A 21,873-nucleotide genomic window follows, 5' to 3' on the forward strand; every position below is an offset into this window, starting at 1 on the left:
GGCAGATGGCGTGTACGGCGTCACGAGGGACAGCGGTTTGCTGACGTCAACGATGTGAACAGAGGGGTGGCAGTGGGGTTATGGTATGGGCAGGCAGAAGCTAATGACAGTGCATTTTATTGATGACAATTTAAATTAACAGAGATAACATGCCATTCATCCGCCACCATCACCTCATGTTTCAGCATGACAATGCACGGCCAGTGGAGTAAAAGTACTTATACTTTAAAGTATTATTTTAGTCGGTTTTTGGGGTATCTGTACTTGACTTATTATATTTTTCATTACTTTTACTTCAGTACATTCCAAAATAAAAAAATGTACTTTTACTTTTACATTTTCCCAGACACCCAAAAGTTCTCGTTATATTTTGAATGCCTAGCAGGACAATTCACGCCTCTGATTTGGCGGACTCACTAAACACAAATGCTTCATTTGTAAATGATGTCAGTGTTTTCTCCTGACTACCCATAAAATAATAATAATAATAATTGTGCTGTCTGGTTTATATACTTGAGTATATTTCTTTTACTTTTACTCAAATAGTATTTTACTGGGGGACGTTCACTTTTACTTCAGCCATTTTCTGTTAAGGTATCTTTACTTTTACTCAAGTATGACAATTGGGTACTTGGGCCCAGGTTGCAAGGATCTGTACACAATTCCTGGAAGCTGAAAATGTTCCAGTTCTTCAATGGCCTGCATATTCACCAGACATATCACTCGTTGAGCATGTTTGGGATGCTGTGGATCGATGTCTATGACAGCATGTTCCAGTTCCCAACAATATCCAGCAACTTTGCACAGCCATTGAATAGGAGTGGGACAACATTCCACAGGCCACAACAGCCTGATCAACTCGATACAAAGGAGGTGTGTAGCACTGCATAAGGCAAATGGGGATCACACCAGATATACATCTGATCCACGCCCCTACTTTTTTTTTTACGGTATCCGTTTTCCCAGTCAGGTGAATGACCTGATGCTGTACTTTGAGCTACACATGAAGATACATTAGCTATGCATTATCTCTGTGACCTGGAACCTCAATTAGAAGTGGAAGAAGCACTCCTGTATGTTGGCATTACCTCTGCAGATGTTTTGTCCAGACGACCACGAAGTGGGACTCTCATTGCTAATTCTCAGCATGGCACAGTGTAGTTGTAATTGCCGCTGAGCTTTGACACAGCAGAACAAACGTTTGGGAGTAGAATTACACCATGTAATTAATGTGACTGGTGGGGAAGGCGGAGAAACTCTAGGCCTTTCATTTGGGGCAGGTGTATAATTTTCAAATGGGATAAACACATGCAATCTTTTAACATTTAACATGGGGAATGAGATTGACGGGAGGGAAATTCAGCTCAAACACAATTGCACTTAGGGAGCCATTTGGAAAAGGGCACGTGATCCCGGGGTCCTGTGGCAATCAGTCTCAATTATGATTGCTTAAATGGAGTGAGCAGAATGCATTTTCAGTCTGAGCTTTGCTTTTCAGCTTGTCAGTACTCGGCATTGCCGTCTATTCCCAATCAAGTCGGATGACATTTTCTGATTGGATCAGTATAGTCATGCAAAAATAATTCTGGTTTCAAGGGGCCAATCAGCTCAGAGTAACCTGATGCTAAAGTTTTTGATTGCAAGGTTTGCATCACCTGATTGGATGAATATGCGACTCTCCTACAGCTATAGACTTTTGTTAAGAGTTCCTATACTTGCTGCTTGGGGAAACAAATCTAAATGACTAATTTTGTGGAGTAACAGAAATGTGATTAAAAGCTCGAGAGTTGCACAGCATTACTAAACAGTTGCCCTACAATCATTTGGATAGGATTGACACGGAGTGACACTTATGAGCATGAGAGACACTCAACTGGCTTTTAATAAATCGTAGTACTGCTATAGTTCCCTTTAATCCCTCAAGTGTTGCCTGTGCACCATAATCTCTGCACCTGTGTAGTATAATAGATGGCTGGAGGGCTGGGAATTGTCTGAGATACTACAGCGATAGCTGAGGGTGAGCGAGAAACTGACACGGCAAGACGGATGACTGACAGATAGGGGAACGCGTTTCCTCAACGGGGCAACGCTTAGAGTCGAGGCGGGGGAGCTGACGACTCCGCCTCACCCTTGTGGAATGCACGGTAACCAACAGGTGCCACAAATCACCCAAACTATCAACCCCTTGGCTTGCATGCTATCACGCTCTCCTCTCCACCAGCTCCACTCTCAAAGAAGAACAGGTGGTCGGAAAAAAACAGAGCACCAGAACAAGGCAGAGATGTTACTCAAGAGGAAGACAGGGTAGAGTGCCAGAGAGAGCACCGAAAAGAGGGCTAAAAAGGGTGGTAGTCATGGCTGCTGAGTGTCGAGTGTTTCAAGGAGTCAGACAGAGGGGTAGAGGGGTAGACGTCAGGCAGGGTCAACCAAGGCCGACAGCATCTGAGAAATGAAGCCCAGATGGAGGCTGTTTGTTTGGGTAGTGCCAAGATCCATCCTTAATTAGCTGCTACGCTAGTCACTAGCCATCCATCTCGTCTGAGCTAGAAACGTCAAGGGCAAAAACCATTCTGAAAGGACCTTGGATTTGCTAATTCCTCAGGCCAATTGACTTCCTTCCCTTTCCCAAGGGACATCTTGCTCCAAGTAGATATGCATGTTAAGAGACAATTGTGAAGCACAGCATCAATCGTATCGCCAAAGAACAAGAGACCTTTGATCTCCATTATTCTGGGAGCCAACACTGGATAGGTTGGCGATAACATCAGCACATCTAGCACATTCAGATAGTAGGATGATCATAGTTCACTGTGTTGGCCACTCATTACCACGGCTCAATGAATATGGAACGGCAATGCGCTGTGCTACTGTGAACGGCCCAAAGCTTTTCTAGGACACAACACACACAAGTTTAATTGAAAAATGCTCTGAGGGGCCGAAATTCTGTTGAGTATCAAATTAAATGTGATTTTCCCAGAAAGTGTTAGATGGCAGTTTCAATTTGGGAACTGGGAGGGATCGAGGGAGAGAAAGAAAATACACAGAGAATGGAGAGAAAATAGGTATTCAGACCTTGAGCACAAAGAAATAATTGAAGAGATTTGCGTCGCGTTTTCTGATATTCTGTCTTCCGCAGAGACATTCTCGTGACCAGTGACGCCAGCTAGAAGAATGCCGTGGGTCTAGGGAACATCAAATGCCTGCAACTCTGAGCCGCTTATCCTGCACACAGACTTTTCCCATTGGCTGTCAATTCTCTTCCACCCAATACGATCACAGTAGTAGCATAAAGGAGGACGAGTAAGAGGAGGAGGGCGTACGCCTTGGAGAGGGGAGATGGAGCGATTTGCCTTACATACAGGCCATGTGATGAACTTTTTATTCTCTGTCTCCCCGCTCAGATAAAGCAGACACATAACTGCTAGCGTCCCAGACAGATTTAAGACACGTCTCCTTCTGTAAGTACAGGAAGATGCCAGGGCATCACCATACTGTACTATTAACATTAGGATCCTTCACCCCGACTTCCCCACCTAGGAAGAGCACAGAGCTGGGGTTGGTGTAGCCTCGGTGCTGCCTGCCTGGAAGCGCTGCGGAGTCATCAGCATGCGGTGCCCGTAGCATCATGACACAGTAGGGGTGTCAAGCTCATTCCAAGGAGGGCCTAGTGTAATTTTTTTTCAATACATTTTTTATTTAACCAGGCAAGTCAGTTAGGAACAAATTCTTATTTACAATGATGGCCTGACAAGAGGCAAAAAGCGTCCTGCGGGTCGGGGGCTGGGAATAAAATTACAAATGAATTAAATAAAAATATAGGACAAAACACACATCACAACAAGAGAGACAACACACTACATAAAGAGAGACCTTAGACGACAACATAGCATGGCAGCAGCACATGACAACACAGCATGGTAGCAACACAACATGGCAGCAGCACAACATGGTAGCAGCACAAAACAGGGTACAAACATTGTTGGGCACAGACAACAGCACAAAGGGCAAGAAGATAGAGACAACAATGCATCACACAAAGCAGCCACAACTGTCAGTTAGAGTGTCCAAGATTGAGTCTTTGAATGAAGAGATAAAACTGTCCAGTTCGAGTGTTTGTTGCAGCTCGTTCCAGTTGCTAGCTGCAGCGAACTGAGAAGACGAGCGACCCAGGAATGTGTGTGCTTTGTGGACCTTTAACAGAATGTGACTGGCAGAATGGGTGTTTTATGTGGAGGATGAGGGCTACAGTAGATATCTCAGATAGGGGGGAGTGAGGCCTAAGGGTTTTATAAATAAGCATCAACCAGTAGGTCTTGCGACGGGTATACAGACATGACCAGTTTACAGAAGAGTGTAGAGGGCAGTGATGTGTCCTATAAGTAGCATTGGTGGCAAATCTGATGGCCGAATGGAAAAGATCATCTAGCCGCTCGAGAGCACCCTTCTGATCTATAAATTACATCTCCATAATCTAGCATGGGTAGGATGGTCATCTGAATCAGGGTTAGTTTGGCAGCTGGGGTGAAAGAGGAGCGATTACGATAGAGGAAACCAGTCTAGATTTAACTTTAGCCTGCAGCTTTGAAATGTGCTGAGAGAAGGACAGTGTACCATCTAGCCATACTCCCAAGTACTTGTATGAGATGACTACCTCAAGCTCCAAACCCTCAGAAGTAGTAATCACACCTGTGGGGAGAGGGGCATTCTTCTTACCAAACCATATTACCTTTGTTTTGGAGGTGTTCAGAACAAGGTTAAGGGCAGAGAAAGCTTGTTGGACACTAAGAAAGCTATGTTGTAGAGCGTTTAACACTAAATCAGGGGAGGGGCCAGTTGTGTATAAGACTGTATCATCTGCAAATAAATGGATGAGAGAGCCTTCTACTGCCTGAGCTATGTTGTTGATGTAAATTCAGAAGAGCGTGGGGCCTAGGATCGAGCTTTGGGGTACACCCATGGTGACTGGCAGTGGCTGAGACAGCAGATGTTCTGACTGTAGGTCTGTAGGTTTTTGTTTAAGACCTAGACAACCAGGTGAGGGGAGTTCCTTACTAATTACTGACCTTATTTCAACAATCAAGTACAAGGGAGAAGCAAAAATCCGCAGACACTCGGTGGAATGAGTTTGACACGCGTGATGCAGCATCAACTTATTTTACAGCCGCCCGAGTTATCGGTATCACTTGTGCTGTTAGGCTGCTATATATTGTATTTTATTTTCATGACGGTCTTTATCCATAACCGTCGGTTACACGGTAATTGTGCCAGCCCTAAGCATCACATGCCGATACACTGTCTATATCCACAACAGCTTTAGCAGTCAGTGTGTGTGTGTGTTGGGGGGGGGGGGAGGGGTCTCCAAGTTGGCTACATGGTCGATGCTTTACGCATTATCTAAATGTGCTCTACTGATGAATAGCATTTTCATCACCACAGCTTTATAGACCAGTGCCTGACAGAAAGGGAACAATCGAAGCACTCCGCCCAGATATAGTCTCCTGATCGGTGGAGCGATGGAGTGGAGCTCTGAGGGAAGAGGCTGACGCAGTGGGCTCTGTGGTCTAGTACGGTGGGGCCGTGTGGGGCTTTCCTCCCCTAACTTAGTTGAGTGATGGACCGGGGATAGGAGAAGAATGGAGCGGAGCCCATCTCTGGTTATGTTCCCGTGTTTCACCTGTGCAGAGTCCTTTGGATCTCAGGGAGTGTTAAATGTGTCAGACCGTTCTGTATGTGAGAGGATGAGCTAGGTGGCTTGAAACAATGCACTGCCAGCTTCATCTTTCTCTCTGCATCCTTCCCTCTCCCGTCCTCCCTCGTTCCCCACCTCCCACGCATATCCCTTCCTTCCTCTGCTTCCTCAATTAATCTATCCCCTCTTCTTCTTCTCCTCCATGTCCCTCTATCCCTTTCTTCCTTCCTACGATTTGAGCCCAGTGTGCAGTGCAAATGAGTTGCTGGCACATTAGCATCAGCGAACGAGGGGATTTTCAGTGTGATGGATTCAGAGACTGACTGTCAGTCATCAGAGCCCTGACACAGATGTGTCAGACAGAGAAGCGAAGGTCTTTGATGTTTTTGTATCCACGTCCCTTGTTCAGCTACGAATTTGTGGCTGTGCACTGCGTGTGCGTGTTTATGTATGTGTGTGTGTCTCATAAACGTTTGTGTGTCTGTGTTGTGTGTGTGTGTGTGTGTGTGTGTGTGAGACTTTGTGTGAGTGAAGCAATAGGGGATGTTGTCTGTCTATTTCTTATTTCTAGGTTACCTGTCTCTCTGTGGTGGTGTTTCACAGAAAACTGTAGAAAGGTAATGTTGGCTCGCTATGACGTACTGACATGAGACTGACACCTGTCAATCAAAACTCAAATATACACTATATACACCCCATCTATACCAGCTAAATACCGTACTATAATTAAACTGAGAAACCTGTATCACAAAGGGATTCTTCATTCTAAAAATGCTTCATTTAGCCAATATCATATCCAGCGCCATGGTCTCCCAATACCAACCACCTGAAAAAACGAACCCCAAGGGCAAATCCCGACCGGCATCCCATTTTTCCCCCCTTGAGCACGCAGTCAAGGAAATCTCGCGTCATTTATGAACATTACTACCCCGAAAACACATGGATGTAATTTCCTACCCAGTAAATGCAGAATCATAAGAGAGAGAGAGTCCCCATTCTTTTAAGTATATTTTGTCAAAGAGGTCAGATCCCACTAGGCCTTCAAACCCCATTTAAGGCCTATAAGGACACCAGAATAAAAGACATTTACCATGTATGGTACTATATGGTCAAGCAGCAGCTTCTCGCCATGAGTATTTCATACCACGCATCTTTCTTTTTACATTTCATCGCTCCCTCCTTTATCTGTTTGGGAATGTGTCAGCCTATCCCCTTAGGAATAACTACACAGCACACATTTAAAAAGAAAAAACAGCACATCAAAGTCCGCCGCATCGTATGACTAGCAACATTTTGGACCGAGAGCAAAGACTAAGATTTCTTCTACGATTTCCAGCCCAAAGTGGAGCTCGTCTCCCGCATGCTAAACAAGGTTCACGACCTAACCCTGGTCCCCTCAGTGTTGTCGTCTAGCACTGAGCACATGGTTAGTATGTCTCTCTAAGCCTGTTTTGGCTGGGGACTCAGCTGGATCCCTAAAAAGCTGCTCTCCTGTGAAGTTGACAAATATAACAGCAGCTAAGACAAATAATGAAAGTGTGACAACAACAACGTCTGGGATTTGTTTTTGTTTTTTTTAAACCAGAGAAGCTTTAGAAAAAAATGGGGGGGGGGGGGACTGTGATCAAAAGGACCGAGAGAGAGAGAGAGAAATAAGAGATTGGGATGAAAGTAAGAATAGTAACAGTAGCTGATGAAGCCGTCCTAGTAGTCAGCTCCTAAACCCTCCAGCCTTGGGGAAGGGGAGGACCCTTTTCAAAGCAGCAGTCATGCATAATATAAGCCACTTTGTTTATTAATGATGAGGGGTCCCAGCAGAGACGCAAATCCTCGGCGCTAGGCCCGATTCGCGGTAGCTTTAATATCTAGCCGGATAAATCATTTATGCCTACACCACTGCGCCCTCTGAAGATTCAACCCTCGCTTCTCAACGCCGACACACTCGGCCTGGTGCACTACAAAAGCGAGAGGCGGCGCTGGGCTCGATCTCCTCTCCCTCTGCCACCTCCCTGCGCTTGGCGGTGCTGCTTTCATGTACTTTGCCCGAGAAGGGGATGCTGAGAAATGGGCTGCCATGGCCCCACACTTCCAGGCCAAACATGTCCACCACCCCCTAAAAATGAATTTCCACAAAGAGCCATGCATGGTGCCCAAGCGGCAGTTCGCCATTGGGGAATCTACAGAGAAGATACTTTCTAGAAAGTCAGCCATTTTGACACTGCCATCCCTCACCATGGTGCTTTTTTGGAGAAAGTGTAGTGCTTTTACGGCCACAACTGTGACTGATGAACGCGGTGTAATAGGTCAAATTGAATGATCCAGAGAATACATCATGGGCCATCATGACATATGTAACACATGGAATATGAACCCGGATCTCCCAGGAAAGCAACAAACGTCTTAGGCAAAGAGGAAATTCCCTCTTGGGCCAATTGGCAGACGCTGATTTTAAAGATCGCAGGCTGGGCTACCTCATCACGTGATCATGTCGGCAACACATAGAAGACTGTTTTGATTGTCATTGGAAAAGGTGATCAGTGAGGTCCATAAATGCATGAATACATGAAGTCCTATCACTCATAATAGTGTGTGTGTGTGTGTTTGCATGTAGAGCGGGTGTCAAATTCACCTATTCCGACCCAAAAAGACGAGTGTGCCCGTTGCAAATAATAACAATCTGAAAGCTATTTCCATTCAGCGGCGCCAAAGAATGACATGACGAGTAGCCAGTGAACGGCGGCGGCGCTCGTTGAGCAGGGCATTGATCAAAGCGTTGTCTCGGAGGATCCTTAGCACCTCCGCCGGGCAAAGTGCTTTCTCTTCGCCTCTTTCACTCACTTCCTGGCTGTAATAGAAAAGCTATGAATGGGTATGTCTGGCAGCTGCAGGCATTCTCCGTTCCCTGTGGGGGTGTACGACACCTTATGTCCTGTCAGGCGTAATGTGAAAGAACGAAAGAGAAACAGGGGAAATCAATTCAAATGGAAGCGCTAGCTAGATAGATAGCCACAGTCTAGACTCTAGACAGAGCTGCTTGGGTTGTTGACGATGTGTCGCCGAACGCAGACCTTCTGTTCGGTCTCGTGACAAGGACTCGTTGCGATGGCGTTCGAGTCAGTCCAACGTACACCACAGGCGGTCAATAGAGAGTAGACCAGTTTGACAAAATAAACAATGTCAGCCTTGGTATTTACCATGAGATGACAAACATATCTAGTCTATGTCTCAGCCTCCAGTATTTATGCTGCAGTAGTTTATGTGTCGGGGGGCTGGGGTCAGTTTGTTATATCTGGAGTACTTCTCCTGTCCTATTCGGTGTCCTGTGTGAATCTAAGTGTGCGTTCTCTAATTCTCTCCTTCTCTCTTTCTTTCTCTCTCTCGGAGGACCTGAGCCCTAGGACCATGCCCCAGGACTACCTGACATGATGACTCCTTGCTGTCCCCAGTCCACCTGGCCATGCTGCTGTTCCAGTTTCAACTGACCTGAGCCCTAGGACCATGCCCCAGGACTACCTGACATGATGACTCCTTGCTGTCCCCAGTCCACCTGGCCATGCTGCTGCTCCAGTTTCAACTGTTCTGCCTTATTATTCGACCATGCTGGTCATTTATGAACATTTGAACATCTTGGCCATGTTCTGTTATAATCTCCACCCGGCACAGCCAGAAGAGGACTGGCCACCCCACTTAGCCTGGTTCCTCTCTAGGTTTCTTCCTAGGTATTGGCCTTTCTAGGGAGTTTTTCCTAGCCACCGTGCTTCTACACCTGCATTGCTTTCTGTTTGGGGTTTTAGGCTGGGTTTCTGTACAGCACTTTGAGATATCAGCTGATGTACGAAGGGCTATATAAATAAATTTGATTTGATTTGATTTAGTTGGAAAGGGCCGAGAAGATGGCGTAGGTCAAAACATCTTCCTATTATGCTGTAATTCCTGGTTGCAACCATAATCATGGTCCCTGTCTGTCAAGCCTGGCCTAGTATTTACTGTTGATTGCGGGGCTGTGGTTGCTAAGTACCTGACCTCACCCACAACATTAACAAAAAGGCGCTGCCAAACTGCGGCAAGCTAGAACAAGAGCATGAAGCGGACAACACCGGAAAACACATTCACTGACATTTGCTACGAGATCCACATACTGTACATACTTACATGACAAGGACACACAAATATTTTATCCTGATGCCTAGTCACTTTAACCCTATACATATCTACCTCTATAACTCTGGCATTGTACATATGGTACTGGAACTGACCCTGTATATAACTTACTGACTTCTCCTGTGCTGCTCATTTCTATTTCTCAATTGCTGTTGTTCTGCTTCACTTTATTTAGTAGTACTACTGACATGAATCACTCCATTGTTGGGAAAGGAGCTTTGCAAGAAAAGGCATTTCACTGTACTTGTGCGCGTGACAATAAAAACTTGAAACACACACGGTATACTGAGGACCTGCAGAGTATCACACTCTACAGTATGTGTGCATATGCCAGCTGTAGTGAGTGTTGACTGCATGGATAATGAGTGTACTGCGGAGGACCATTAGAAGGGTTGAGGTAGCACACACCCGGTGGTGTACACTAAGTGTACTCATCAAGTGCTACTTGAACACCCACAGCCTAATAACACACTCACAAAAAGGTCCACTTGGGGCTAAAGGGCTCACGAGCCAAACCAAAGTGGCTGGGTCAAGAACCAATTCAGTTAACAAGTTGTGCTACTTCAAACAAGTATTGTGCATAATATGCCAATCTAGTTGAATGAACAGATGACACGTCCGTTTACACACTTGGCAGCATTTGGAACGGCTCGCTTTGACAGCCTTGGCTTTGTGTTACCCTCTTTCAAAGACACAATTGGTCAGGTGGACAGAGAGACAACAACAAAAAAGGCTGCAAATGTCAAACAGACGAACCTTATCTGGAATAGCCAGGAGGTGTCCTTTCTCCTCCTCTGCCACTTTGTGTGTGTCTGTGTGTCTGTGTGTCTGATTGTGTGTGTATGCCTCTGCCCTGCAGAGCGATGAGTAGAATAGAATCGAGAATACTAATGCCAGCCTTCTTAAAAGTAGGGCCGTGCCTCTTGTCCCTATGGGCTAAGCTCACTGTCCCCTCCACCCTGACCTCACACAGTGGTGTCACCACAGAGATAATATCAAACGCCTCTCCTTTTCATTATCACTAGGAGCTGTGACAACAGGGCCAGCCGTAGGGGCCGCGGCCCCCGAGTTCTCCCCCAGGATGAGCGCACAGAGCTGGGGTTGCTCTAACCTCGGTACTGCCTGCCTCGAAGCACTGCTGGGTCATCAGCATGCATGGGGTGCCCGTAAGCAAACATCGCTGCTGTCAAACGCTAACACTGTAGTCAAACAGCAGGCACTCCCCCAGGTATCCCCTGAGCTCAACGCTCCGCAACGGAGGCTATTGTATTGAGCAGAAAGGGAGGAATTGAAGGGAGAGAGGGAGAGAGATATAAGTAATGAGCAGAGTAGAGGCTGAGAGGTATAGAATTGAACAAAGGGAGGAGTAGAGAGTGAGAGATGAAGAATAGTAAGACAAGAGAGAGGGAGAGAGAAGATAACGAGAACTAGAGACATCAAGATAAAGACATATTCCAAGCGTACGTACAGGTAGGTATACAAGGAGAAAGCTGCTGGGAGAGAGGAAAATATAAAGGTGCTCTAGGGGAAAGACATATTGACAGCGTCAGAGGGGGTGGGGTGGGGGTGGTGGGGGTGGGCGGGGCAGCCTCAGGGGTTTGTGTGTGTATGGGGGATGGCGGTCAGAGGGGGAGTTGGCTCCTCTGTGGCGGCACTTAATTCAAGGGCACCTGGAGGAGGGTTGCCATGGGGACGCGGTGCCCACAGGGAGAAATGTATGAGACCTCTCCCTCCTCTGTGAAACACAATAACAGAGATCACACAAGCAGAATGAACTATTGTCCTGGTCCTGAATATAGCTAGGGATTCAAGGCTGTTGTATAACCAGGTAACACTCTCTCTGCCTATTAATATAAAGGCTGCAATGGTATATTGTCATAATGTATGCAAGAGTAATGCTGCCATGGATATCCTTGTGGTAAATGGGGAAAGAAAAGCAAGGTGTTTTGGATGTTTGTGTTGCTAGCGAGCCAGCTTTCCTCTCCGTTGCTTCTCGTGATTGGCCTTGAATGAAGGAGATTTGCCACTCAGACTGAAGGAGAAGCAGCTCCCTTGGCCACATCTCAGATCCAAACACCCACAGTGGTGGAAGCTCTCGCACACACACACACACACACACACACACACACACACACACACACACACACACACACACACACACACACACACACACACACACACACACACACACACACACACACACACACACACACACACACACACACACACACACACACACACACAGCTAATAAAGACAATATCATTCAAATGTGTTGAGAGGACTCTATACCTTGTTCATGTCTAACTATAGGCTGAATCCAGAGATTGTGTGAGGTTATACATGTCCTCCCCCGTTTCCTTTTACACACACGGCTTCCATTTCAAACGGCACATCCAGTTCTTGCTAATCCGGAATGATGGACGCCGGCGACAGTGATATTCATGAACCTCCATTCAAGTCGCAGGGGGAAGTTGCAAGGCCACATCTCAGATCCAAACACCCATTACACACACACACACACACACACACACACACACACACACACACACACACACACACACACATTTAATATCCAGAGATGAAATCTCCTGGAATGTCTCCATCACAAACAACAAACACGGTCGGAGTTTAGAATTAGGATGTTAATCCCGTCAGCCCAATGCAGCAGCGTGTGCAGGTATGGATTATGCTGCAGGGCAAACAGTCCCCTTGCCTTGCCCGCTTTCATTCCAAAGAGCTAGGGTAGGTGTGAGTAGCATGTATGTGTGTGTGTGTGTGTGTGTGTGTGTGTGTGTGTGTGTGTGTGTGTGTGTGTGTGTGTGTGTGTGTGTGTGTGTGTGTGTGTGTGAGGAACGAATGAGGTCCGACATACTGCATCAACAAAGCTACTGCAGTGTCATTGATCTGTGGTGAGTTTACGTTAAGTGTTTTCATAATTAGAGTGAAGAGAAATAAGCACCGACTCAGTAAGACAAGAAGCTCATCCAAGCCGCGCATCAGAGAATGCGTGCACTGTTCATATAAGTATACCGCAGCTTCCTTCAAAAGAGCCTTAGTGATATAACAACGGAACGGACAAAGGCATTCATGAGAAATTGTCATCCCAGTGATTTCGCGAGGCTCCTCCGTAAGACGGCAGAGCACGTTCTTTGCTGTGACATAACGACGCTGCTAAATAGGTTTTGGTTGGCCTGCGAGCGCTGAGGCTATGTTTTGCCAGCCCCAAAGGAGGCCCGGTGTGAGATGAAACCGTCAACATGGATTAAATATATACCATACGTGGGAGGGAAGAAAGAGCCAGTGTCAAGTCGAACCAGCCGCAGACTGAGTGCTTCTGGGTAATACCGGAGTGAGGAGAGAGAGAAAGCGGTTTGAAATGACAAACACGAAGGGAGAAGCATGGTCGGGAGGGGGGGCTCTTCAATTACCTTCAATCAGAAGCAGTGCAGAAGAAATCACACTGGCTTGAATAGGCCATAATGAATTGCTTTTCATATAGACAGGCTGAGAGTGGGGCATCGGTGGCGGCGGGCGATTGGCGATGGGGGCCCTGCAAACAGGCGCCTTTCCATTCAGCATCCATCATAATAGTGGTGTCGTGGCGGACGGTGGCAGTCGTTAATCAGGCAGGATAACAGGACAAACAGTGGCCTCTCCACTCTGCCTGGCACTAAGAGTGGCTCGACCAAACAAACCTGGCTAATACTCAATCACTGTGAAGCAGTTATTCATACACTCGAGTGTCAGATGTACATGTACAGGCACATTAGCATGCATACTAGGATCCAAATCCCAATTGGGAACGATATGCCAATATCCCACCAACCGAATGTTAGGCAAACAACTCCCAGCCACGGCTTAACAGTACCTACTATGTACCAAAAGGTTAAGGAATCTCCTATTAAAATGATCCAATCCATTTCTCCACTGTTGTTTGCATCACAAGCTCTCGCCGGTGGCTCTGTCCCTGCAGTATCCTTTCAGGAGGAGACGACGGGGCTGACAGAAACAGAGTAATGACACCCCCAGCAGGCAGAATACAATATGAGGCCTTTAGCAGCGCTCCGAGAGTCAACTGCCTTTTTGAGGGGGGGGGGAGTAAATTGGGTAAATTAGATGGGTAAATTAGTCTCGCGGCCAGCTATCTAAACTTGTACTAGGCCTAATCATGGTCATCCATTGATGCTATTAGTCGCTCTCGCTCAGATATCATATTAAAGGCTGCAAACATTTCTCTCCGCCCTGTGGCAGCATTTGTAGAATTACATGAAATGAGTTATAAAATAGCAACTTCTTCTCTCCGCCCCTTGACAAAACATGTAGAATTGCAGCATTTAAAAAAATAAAATGGCAACATTTTCTCCATGCCTCGTGGTACACAGATCCGTGAGCCACTGCGGTCCCTCCCCCATCAAAGTAGCCCATTCCTGTCATAGGTCATAGTCTTAAGGAGATCTTATCGAGCAGAAAACGTTCATAAGGTTTCTAATGGGGGGGGGGGGGGGGGGGGGGGGGGGGGGGGGGGGGGGGGGGGGGCACATGGGGGGGGGGGGGGGGGGGGGGGGGCACATGGTTGACCGAAACGAGGGCTGGCACTTGATATAGAGGGCCGTGAGTCTGGACTTGGATGGCTTATTTAGAGAGCGACTGAAATGGAGTCTCTCCATTGGAGTGATATGCAAGAGCATGCGTGATGTCTTTTCACATGAAATGGAATCGGTGATGAACACACGCTGCTCTGAATAATAATTTTAAAAAGACACCCAAGTTGTCAGACGAAGCTGGGTATCATGTGGGCGGGCAACGAGTAACCACTAAAAGCCATAAGGGACTGTTCAATGGGTTCTATGCATTGTGCACTTCACTGCCGTATGCCAATGTGAACGGGAGACAGAAACAACCTTGGCCGTAGGACAATCAGCATAGACACGTGGTCAGTGTCATATGCCTTGAACCACAGGCTCTTCCTTTCTCTTCCCATTCTTTCACTTTAACCAAACGAATACCCCATTTCTCTTAAGGGTCCGATATCACCGGACAGCCGCAAATCCACAGAGAAAGCCTGAGAAGCCTTTTAATGCTCATTACAGTATGTAAATAGTTAAGCAACTTGAAATGCAAGAGAAGTGCAATCCAATTACCAAAGCTAGAGGGTGAAAGAAATAACTAAATAGTGAATAGAACAGGGCAGCCAGGGTTTCAGCTGCCATTTTAGAACGGTGTGTGCGTGTGTGTGTGTGTGTGTGTGTGTGTGTGTGTGTGTGTGTGTGTGTGTGTGTGCGTGCATGCATGCATGTTTCCAGCCAGGTCATTACAAGCAAACATCATTCATCAACCCTTTATTGGAAAAAGCAAGTGTTATTTCCCCACATCTTTTCAGACTCTATTGGAAGCTCTATTGTGTTCCAGACTGGCATTTGGCCCGAGAGACAGTTGGCATATCGCGCTCAACGGCTCGGGCAGAGGATGTGAAAAGTCAGAAATTCAATGCGGTACTGAGCACAGGGAAGATGCAGAAAGCCAATAACGTCGATAGCGGCGCAGGCTCGGCCAATTGACTGCCGCGGCCTACGTGCGCTGCTCTCCTCCGTCTGACACCGTCTTGATTGACACAGATTGCGGCTAAACGGAGGGAGGGCGACGCCGCCAAGCACACGGACTGAAACTAAGTGGACTGAAGTGAATGATATGGACAGCGGAACACGTGAAGATGTCGAGTTAACCAGAACGCTGGGAATTCTCTGTGATGAAGGTTGGGAAAGGGGAAGGGGAAAAGGGATTTTTAAAAAGAAAACTCCAGCAGAAGAAACTGCAGCAACCAACAGAGAAGCAGCCAAAAGCATTTATAGAGCACAGTGAAGATGTTGAGTCCATTTTAAAATGGAAAACCCAGGACACAGAATACACCATAATGAATACATACTGCAGAACACAATCTCAAAGACCTTAAAACTCAGCCATAATGTCAAGGACATTAAAACCCAGCCATTGTGTGTCAACAGTTGCGCTATGCGTTATGATTACATGAATCTGCATTGGTCACAAGCGTGGATCTAAAATGGCCGACCACATGTAAAACATGTGCATTAGGGCCCTGTTGTCTGAGGATGCACAGGATCCGGAGCCATTAATCAGAGTTTGGCCAGCGGGGACCTGTAGCAAATGAGGTGGGTTGCCCTGTTGAAGCCCTCTGCCTTTGTGTGGATGAACCAGGATCAATAGATGGATGAGCCACTTGGCTTGACTCATGGTCTCAAGCCGGACCACCTCCTCTCCAACCACAAATCAACCCCCTTCAAGACTACTACGCTTCATTAACCTCCATAGTCCAAATCATAATTCCACACATCACACACTCTTACCGGCATGATTCATCGATCCATCAACCATTAGCTTGCCAGATAGCGAAAGGGACCGTTTACGAGTAAAATAAGGGAGTTTGGACCTTACCGTGGCCCCCACGTGTGAGAAAGGGCATCCTGTTGATGGCGATGGGCACAGTTCCATGCTTGTTGTGGAAGTGGTGGACGTGGTGGGTGGTGCTGAGGCTGGAGGAGACGCGGGCGGCCACAGCAGGGCAGGGGAAGGCCAGCAGGGCCAGGGAGACCACCAGCCGGAACAGGCAGGCCGGGCTGGCCCACACCAGGGGCGCCACGGGCCGCTGCACTAGCAGCAGCCCTCCGCCCACCTCCAGGACCGACCGAAGCACGGGGGCGTAGCTCAATGGGAGCAGCATGCCCCTCCAACTTCCTTCCGCGCGACAGGAACAGGAAGATGACATCTCAGATGGACCCAGGGCCCATGATCCCCGGCTTGCCAGTGTGGGGCAAAAATATATATATTTGTAAAACCCTAAAATCAGCAGAGGATGAAAAAAATAAACACGATCCTCCTCCCGAAGACGATGATCCCAAAAACACTGCAGGAAAAAAGGTATGTTCAGGGAAAATAAATACTGAAATCCTTCCAAAAAGGAGTAAGAAGAAAAAATCCTACGGCTAAATCCTCCCTGGAGCCTATTCTCTATTCCTACGCAATCCCCCAGAGCCCCCAAAAAACGAATCTCCAAAAACAACAGCACCCCCCCAAAAAAACGACCCCCCCCCCCACTGCCGACTAAGGATTTTTATTAAGGCACCCTGCTAAACACCACAAAACAAACTACTACTAGTGGTGGAAGCCTAAACAGCAACTGATAAATCAGGGGAACACAGATTATATATTTTTTTAAATGCTTCCATCTGTAAAACTAAATGACTAATCAACACAAATATATTCCTCACCTATAACTCAATAACCCTGTCTGCTGTCAATAGAACTGAAGTTTTCCACTGCTTTGTGAAAGCGCTACAAACCTTCTCGATCCAGAGCCTGAGCCCTCGGTGTGGTTAAAAAAACGACCACCATCCCCACAGTTTGCTGGATGAAACCTCTCACATCAGAAAACAAAAGGCAAAAAAGGGAGAGAGTGATGGAGAGAGGGCTAGAACAGTGCCAAGACGATGGAGGTGCAGCTGAATCCAGCTTCCAGGCTTTTCAAAATCTCTTGAAGGAACGAAAGCGTAGAGCGGAGATGTGGAAAAACAAGAAAACGAGCGCAGGGCAGAGAAAGAGACAAAGCAGAAGCGAGTATTCCCAACAACTATAGACACTCGCAATCCCTCTTCCCTCCGGGAGAGAACCGAGCTAGGGTGGAGAGCGGCGCGGATACAGATTCAGAGGCAGTAGAATCACACCCAAACACACAGAGACCATCCAAGTGATCCGTATTCCCCTCCAGCACGGAAAAGCATCTCAGCGTACCGATCCTTAAAAATCCCCCTAGTCTCCTTCCCACTCAATATCACACAGTATCCTTTTCCTTTTTACGTCCTTTTTCGATGGAAAGAGATTCCCGGGTCTCTCCCTCTCAGTCAGTGGATTCCCAGACGCTGGTCTGAGGAAGAAGCTCCAATCCGGCACAGGCTGCTGGCTGGCTTGTTCGGACCGACGCCACTGCTGTGAAATTCATGCTAATTGAAACAGGGGCTGCAGTAGCGAGAGCATCCTTCCCCTCCTTCCTTCCATGAGACTCTCCTGATCCAGCGGTCTAAAGGCAGGACGTCTGCGTACGCCGGGGATGGACAAGGGGCAAGGGAAAACAGAAACGGTAGAAATGGAGCAAGGGAAGTTGGACGCACTCCACTCTCCTTGAAAGCGCAGCCGGAGACTAAGATAGATAGAGGCAAACAGACGCGGAGAGAGAGTGTGAGCGAGAGAGCGAGAGGGGAGGGAGGGAGGGAGGGAGGGAGGGAGGGAGGGAGGGAGGGAGGGAGAGAGAGAGGGAGAGAGAGGCAGGGAGGGAGGATGGGTAGCAGGAACACATGCTTGTGTATGCACATACAGCACACAAATAGAGTGAAGCCACAGATTTGTCGCCAATGTACGGGCTCTCGCCCAGTAAATAACAGCTTGGTGGACTGTTGGGGGGGGGGGGGGATTCTACTTCCAAATTCACTGTAATAGCAACACAGCAGCAGGAGTCAGAGAGGGTATTTTTGTCATTTAGGAATAATGAATGAACACGTGCATGCGGGTGAAAAAAACAACATTCACACACACACACAAAGAGGGCGAGACCCGGTTGGTCACTGGTGATAAATCATTAAAGGGTCTAGCAAATGAATTGAGGGACCTCTTTTTTTCCCCCTCATCGGTGTGAGGATACGGCACACTGTCACTCACCCTCCCCTCGTTCATTTCATCCTCCCCTCTGTACTCCCTGTTGTATCCTTTCAATTCCCTCTACACTCCAAACACATCTCACATCCCCTAGCACTGAATATTCCACTCTCATTTGTCTTGTCTTTTCCTCCACTGCTCTTTCTCTGCTATCACTATCATACGAGGCCAGGGTAGCAAGGTGGAGAGGTAACGACGAGAGGCAGAAAGAGAGGGATGTGGAGTGAGAGAGAGAGAGAGAGAGAGGTAGGAGGGAAAGGCACAGAAAGCTGGAGCTCAGTGAGATAAATGGATGACAGACAGAAGGGAGGACCAAGAGAGGGGAAGAGGGAGAGACAGAGAGCGAATGAACACAGGGAGGGAGAGAGAGAGAGAGAGAGAGAGAGAGACAGAGAGAGAGAGACAGAGAGAGAGAGCGAATGAACACAGGGAGGGAGAGAGACAGAGAGAGAGAGCGAATGAACACAGGGAGGGAGAGAGAGAGAGAGAGAGGGTGAGAGAGGGTGAGAGAGAGAGAGACAGAGAGAGAGACAGAGAGCGAATGAACACATGGAGGGAGAGAGAGAGAGAGAGAGAGAGAGAGAGAGAGAGAGAGAGAGAGGGAGGGTGAGAGAGAGACAGAGAGAGAGAGAGAGAGAGAGAGAGATAGAGAGAGAGACAGAGAGAGACAGAGAGAGACAGAGAGCGAATGAACACAGGGAGGGAGAGAGAGAGAGAGAGAGGGTGAGAGAGGGTGAGAGAGAGAGACAGAGAGAGAGAGACAGAGAGCGAATGAACACAGGGAGGGAGAGAGAGAGAGAGAGAGAGAGAGAGAGAGAGATCGCATACCAGATAAATCACGGCTGATGGAGTTTTCAGTTGCGACCGCCTCGCTTCTCTGAAAGGAGCGTGCTTGAAAAATGGGCAAACAGAAGCAGACGGCACCACTCTTCCCCCTGTGACAGGAGGACAGGGCCACACCATCATTCAGATACACACTCTCACATGAGCACAAACACACAGCCCCCCCAGCAGCCATTACCCGGTGGGCTCGCCTAACAGTGACAGGAAGAGGCACACCAGGGGCTATCAGGGTGATGGAAGTTGGACACCCGGGCCAGGGTGAGCTCGGATATGGGCCTGACCCAGGCACCTGTCTGGAGCTGGCAGGTGTGGAACCAAGGGAGCATGTCACAATTCACCTGGCCCCTCAGCCTGCCGGCTGTGGCTTAAAGGTGGGCCTGTGCCGTCTATAGTGGATCAGCAGTTAACGCTAGTCTAGGCAGAGTATCTCCAAAATGCAAAGAGGTGGAAGACTTCGCTTCGCGGCTTTGTGCTAAAAAGGGAGGTAGAACTGTGTTAGCCAGAAGGAAAAAAACCTCTATTGTGTATGTAATTGCGTATAGAAACTTGTCCCGAGAAACGCCTTACAGACAAAATGTGACAATAAGAAGTCCTTGTACAATACAAGCAACAGACACACACACTGGACAAAACACTCCCATACAGACGTGTTGTTTCCACGAAGGTGATGGGTGAAAGGTGTGTGAGGGGTAGCTCAACATGATGAAATACACAATGGGCTTGCTACAGCTGCTGCTGGATGTCCCGAAAGACTGAGAGAGAAAAAACACACACACACTGAGGCCCAGGAGAGTGTCATCCTCACGTGCCCCCTTATTCTCCACTTCTAGGTGATGCAAGGCAGGCAAGCCACTTGCTGCTTCTGGCATTATTGTATTCCCCTGTTCACTACACCCCCCCCAAAGCCCCCCCCCCCCCACCCCCCCACCCACACACACACACACACACACAAAAAAGGGAAGCGAGGTCAGAGAGAAAGTAGGATTACAGTTCCTGGTGGTGGATGGATCAAACGCCTCTCTCCCTACCTCCTAATCCTGAAAAAAAAAAAATAACGATTCTCCCTTACCCGCATAATTAACAACCCTCCCTCATCCCTTCCATAAACAGTGGGTGTTGGGCCGGGGGGCATCAACAAAGAGCGTTGTTGAAGAGAAAGTGTTGGAGTAATGGAGTGTTCTTATAACAATAGGACTGCAGGGATTTAGCAAGCCTGAGAGATCAGTGTTTACATGTGGGGAAATTCACATCTACATGGGGAAGAGCAGTGGTGGAACAAGTACCCAACTCTCACACTTGAGTAAAAGTAAAGATACTTCAATAGAAAATGACTCAAGTAATAGTAAATGTCACCCAGTAAAATTCTACTTGTGTCACGCCCTGGCCATAGAGAGGCTCTTTAGTCTCTATTTTGGTTAGGCCAGGGTGTGACTAGGGTGGGCGTTCTATGTTCTTTTTTCTATGTTTTTGTTCTATGTTTTGTATTTCTGGTTTTGGCCTGGTATGGTTCCCAATCAGAGGCAGCTGTCAATCGTTGTCTCTGATTGAGAACCATACTTAGGCAGCCTGTTTTCCCACTATGGGTTGTGGGTAGTTATTTTCTGTTTAGTGTGTTTTGCACCTGACGGATCTGTTTCGGTTGTTTCTTTTGTTCCTTGTTGTATTTAGTGTTCAGTTTATTAAAATAATGATGAACACTTAACACGCTGCATCTTGGTCCTCACCTTCCTCCACCAACGGTCGTTACAACTTGAGTAAAAGTCTACAAATATTTGGATTAAAATATACTTAAGTATCATAAGTAAGAGTATAAATCATTTCAAATTCCTTATATTAAGCAAACCAGATGACACCATTTTCATGTTTTTTTATTTACACAAAGCCAGGGGCACACTCCAACATTCAGACATAATTTACAAATGAAGAATTTGAGTGAATCCGCCAGGTCAGAGGCAGTAGGGAAGACCAGGGATGTTTGGTTGATAAGTGTGTGAATTGGACCATTTTCCTGTCCTGCTAAGCATTCAAAATGTAACAAGTAGTTTTGGGTGTCAGGCAAAATGTATGGAGTAAAACGTACAATATTTTCTTAAGGAATGTAGTGAAGTAAAAGTAAAAGTAGTCAAAAATATCAATTGTAAAGTACAGATACAAAAAAACAACTTCAGTTGTACTTTAAAGTATTTTTAATGAAGTACTTTGCACCACTGGATAAGTCACAGGACAGTTTGAATGTGTCCTTCACACTGAAGAGGGAGAAAGCCGAAACCTCTCCAAAGAGGTCAGGAAAATAGGACAGACTGAATCCCTTAGCTCACAGCAGGGGAGGCGTAAACACACAAAGGAAGTCATCACCTTTTTAACTACCAGCTCCCATTTGGACTATTCGATAACATTTTCTCAGAATCAAACGTTAGCCACTTATGTAAGTGAACTTTGTAGAGAAGCTCAAGCTGTG

At 47.1% G+C, this 21,873-nt stretch overlaps 1 protein-coding gene across 6 annotated transcripts in view; it reads right to left on the reverse strand.

Moving 5' to 3' along the window:
* The window catches only part of nrxn2b (neurexin 2b), a 1,016,923-nt gene that overhangs the window by 316,809 nt on the left and 678,241 nt on the right, over positions 1 to 21,873 (reverse strand). Inside the window, exons 1-2 of one of the 6 annotated variants that reach the window (XM_031792167.1) lie at positions 17,207 to 18,061; positions 16,302 to 16,770 (exon numbers count right to left, since the gene is read on the reverse strand). The exons of the other annotated variants lie outside the window; for them this stretch is intronic. Coding sequence (XP_031648027.1) covers positions 16,302 to 16,632 — 331 coding nt within the window. The 5' untranslated portion in view covers positions 16,633 to 16,770; positions 17,207 to 18,061. Of the gene's footprint in view, positions 1 to 16,301; positions 16,771 to 17,206; positions 18,062 to 21,873 lie in introns of those variants that run through there. 6 annotated transcript variants of the gene reach the window in all.

The sequence above is a fragment of the Oncorhynchus kisutch genome, linkage group LG16, assembly GCF_002021735.2.
Source record: "Oncorhynchus kisutch isolate 150728-3 linkage group LG16, Okis_V2, whole genome shotgun sequence".
Classification (NCBI taxonomy): domain Eukaryota; kingdom Metazoa; phylum Chordata; class Actinopteri; order Salmoniformes; family Salmonidae; genus Oncorhynchus; species Oncorhynchus kisutch.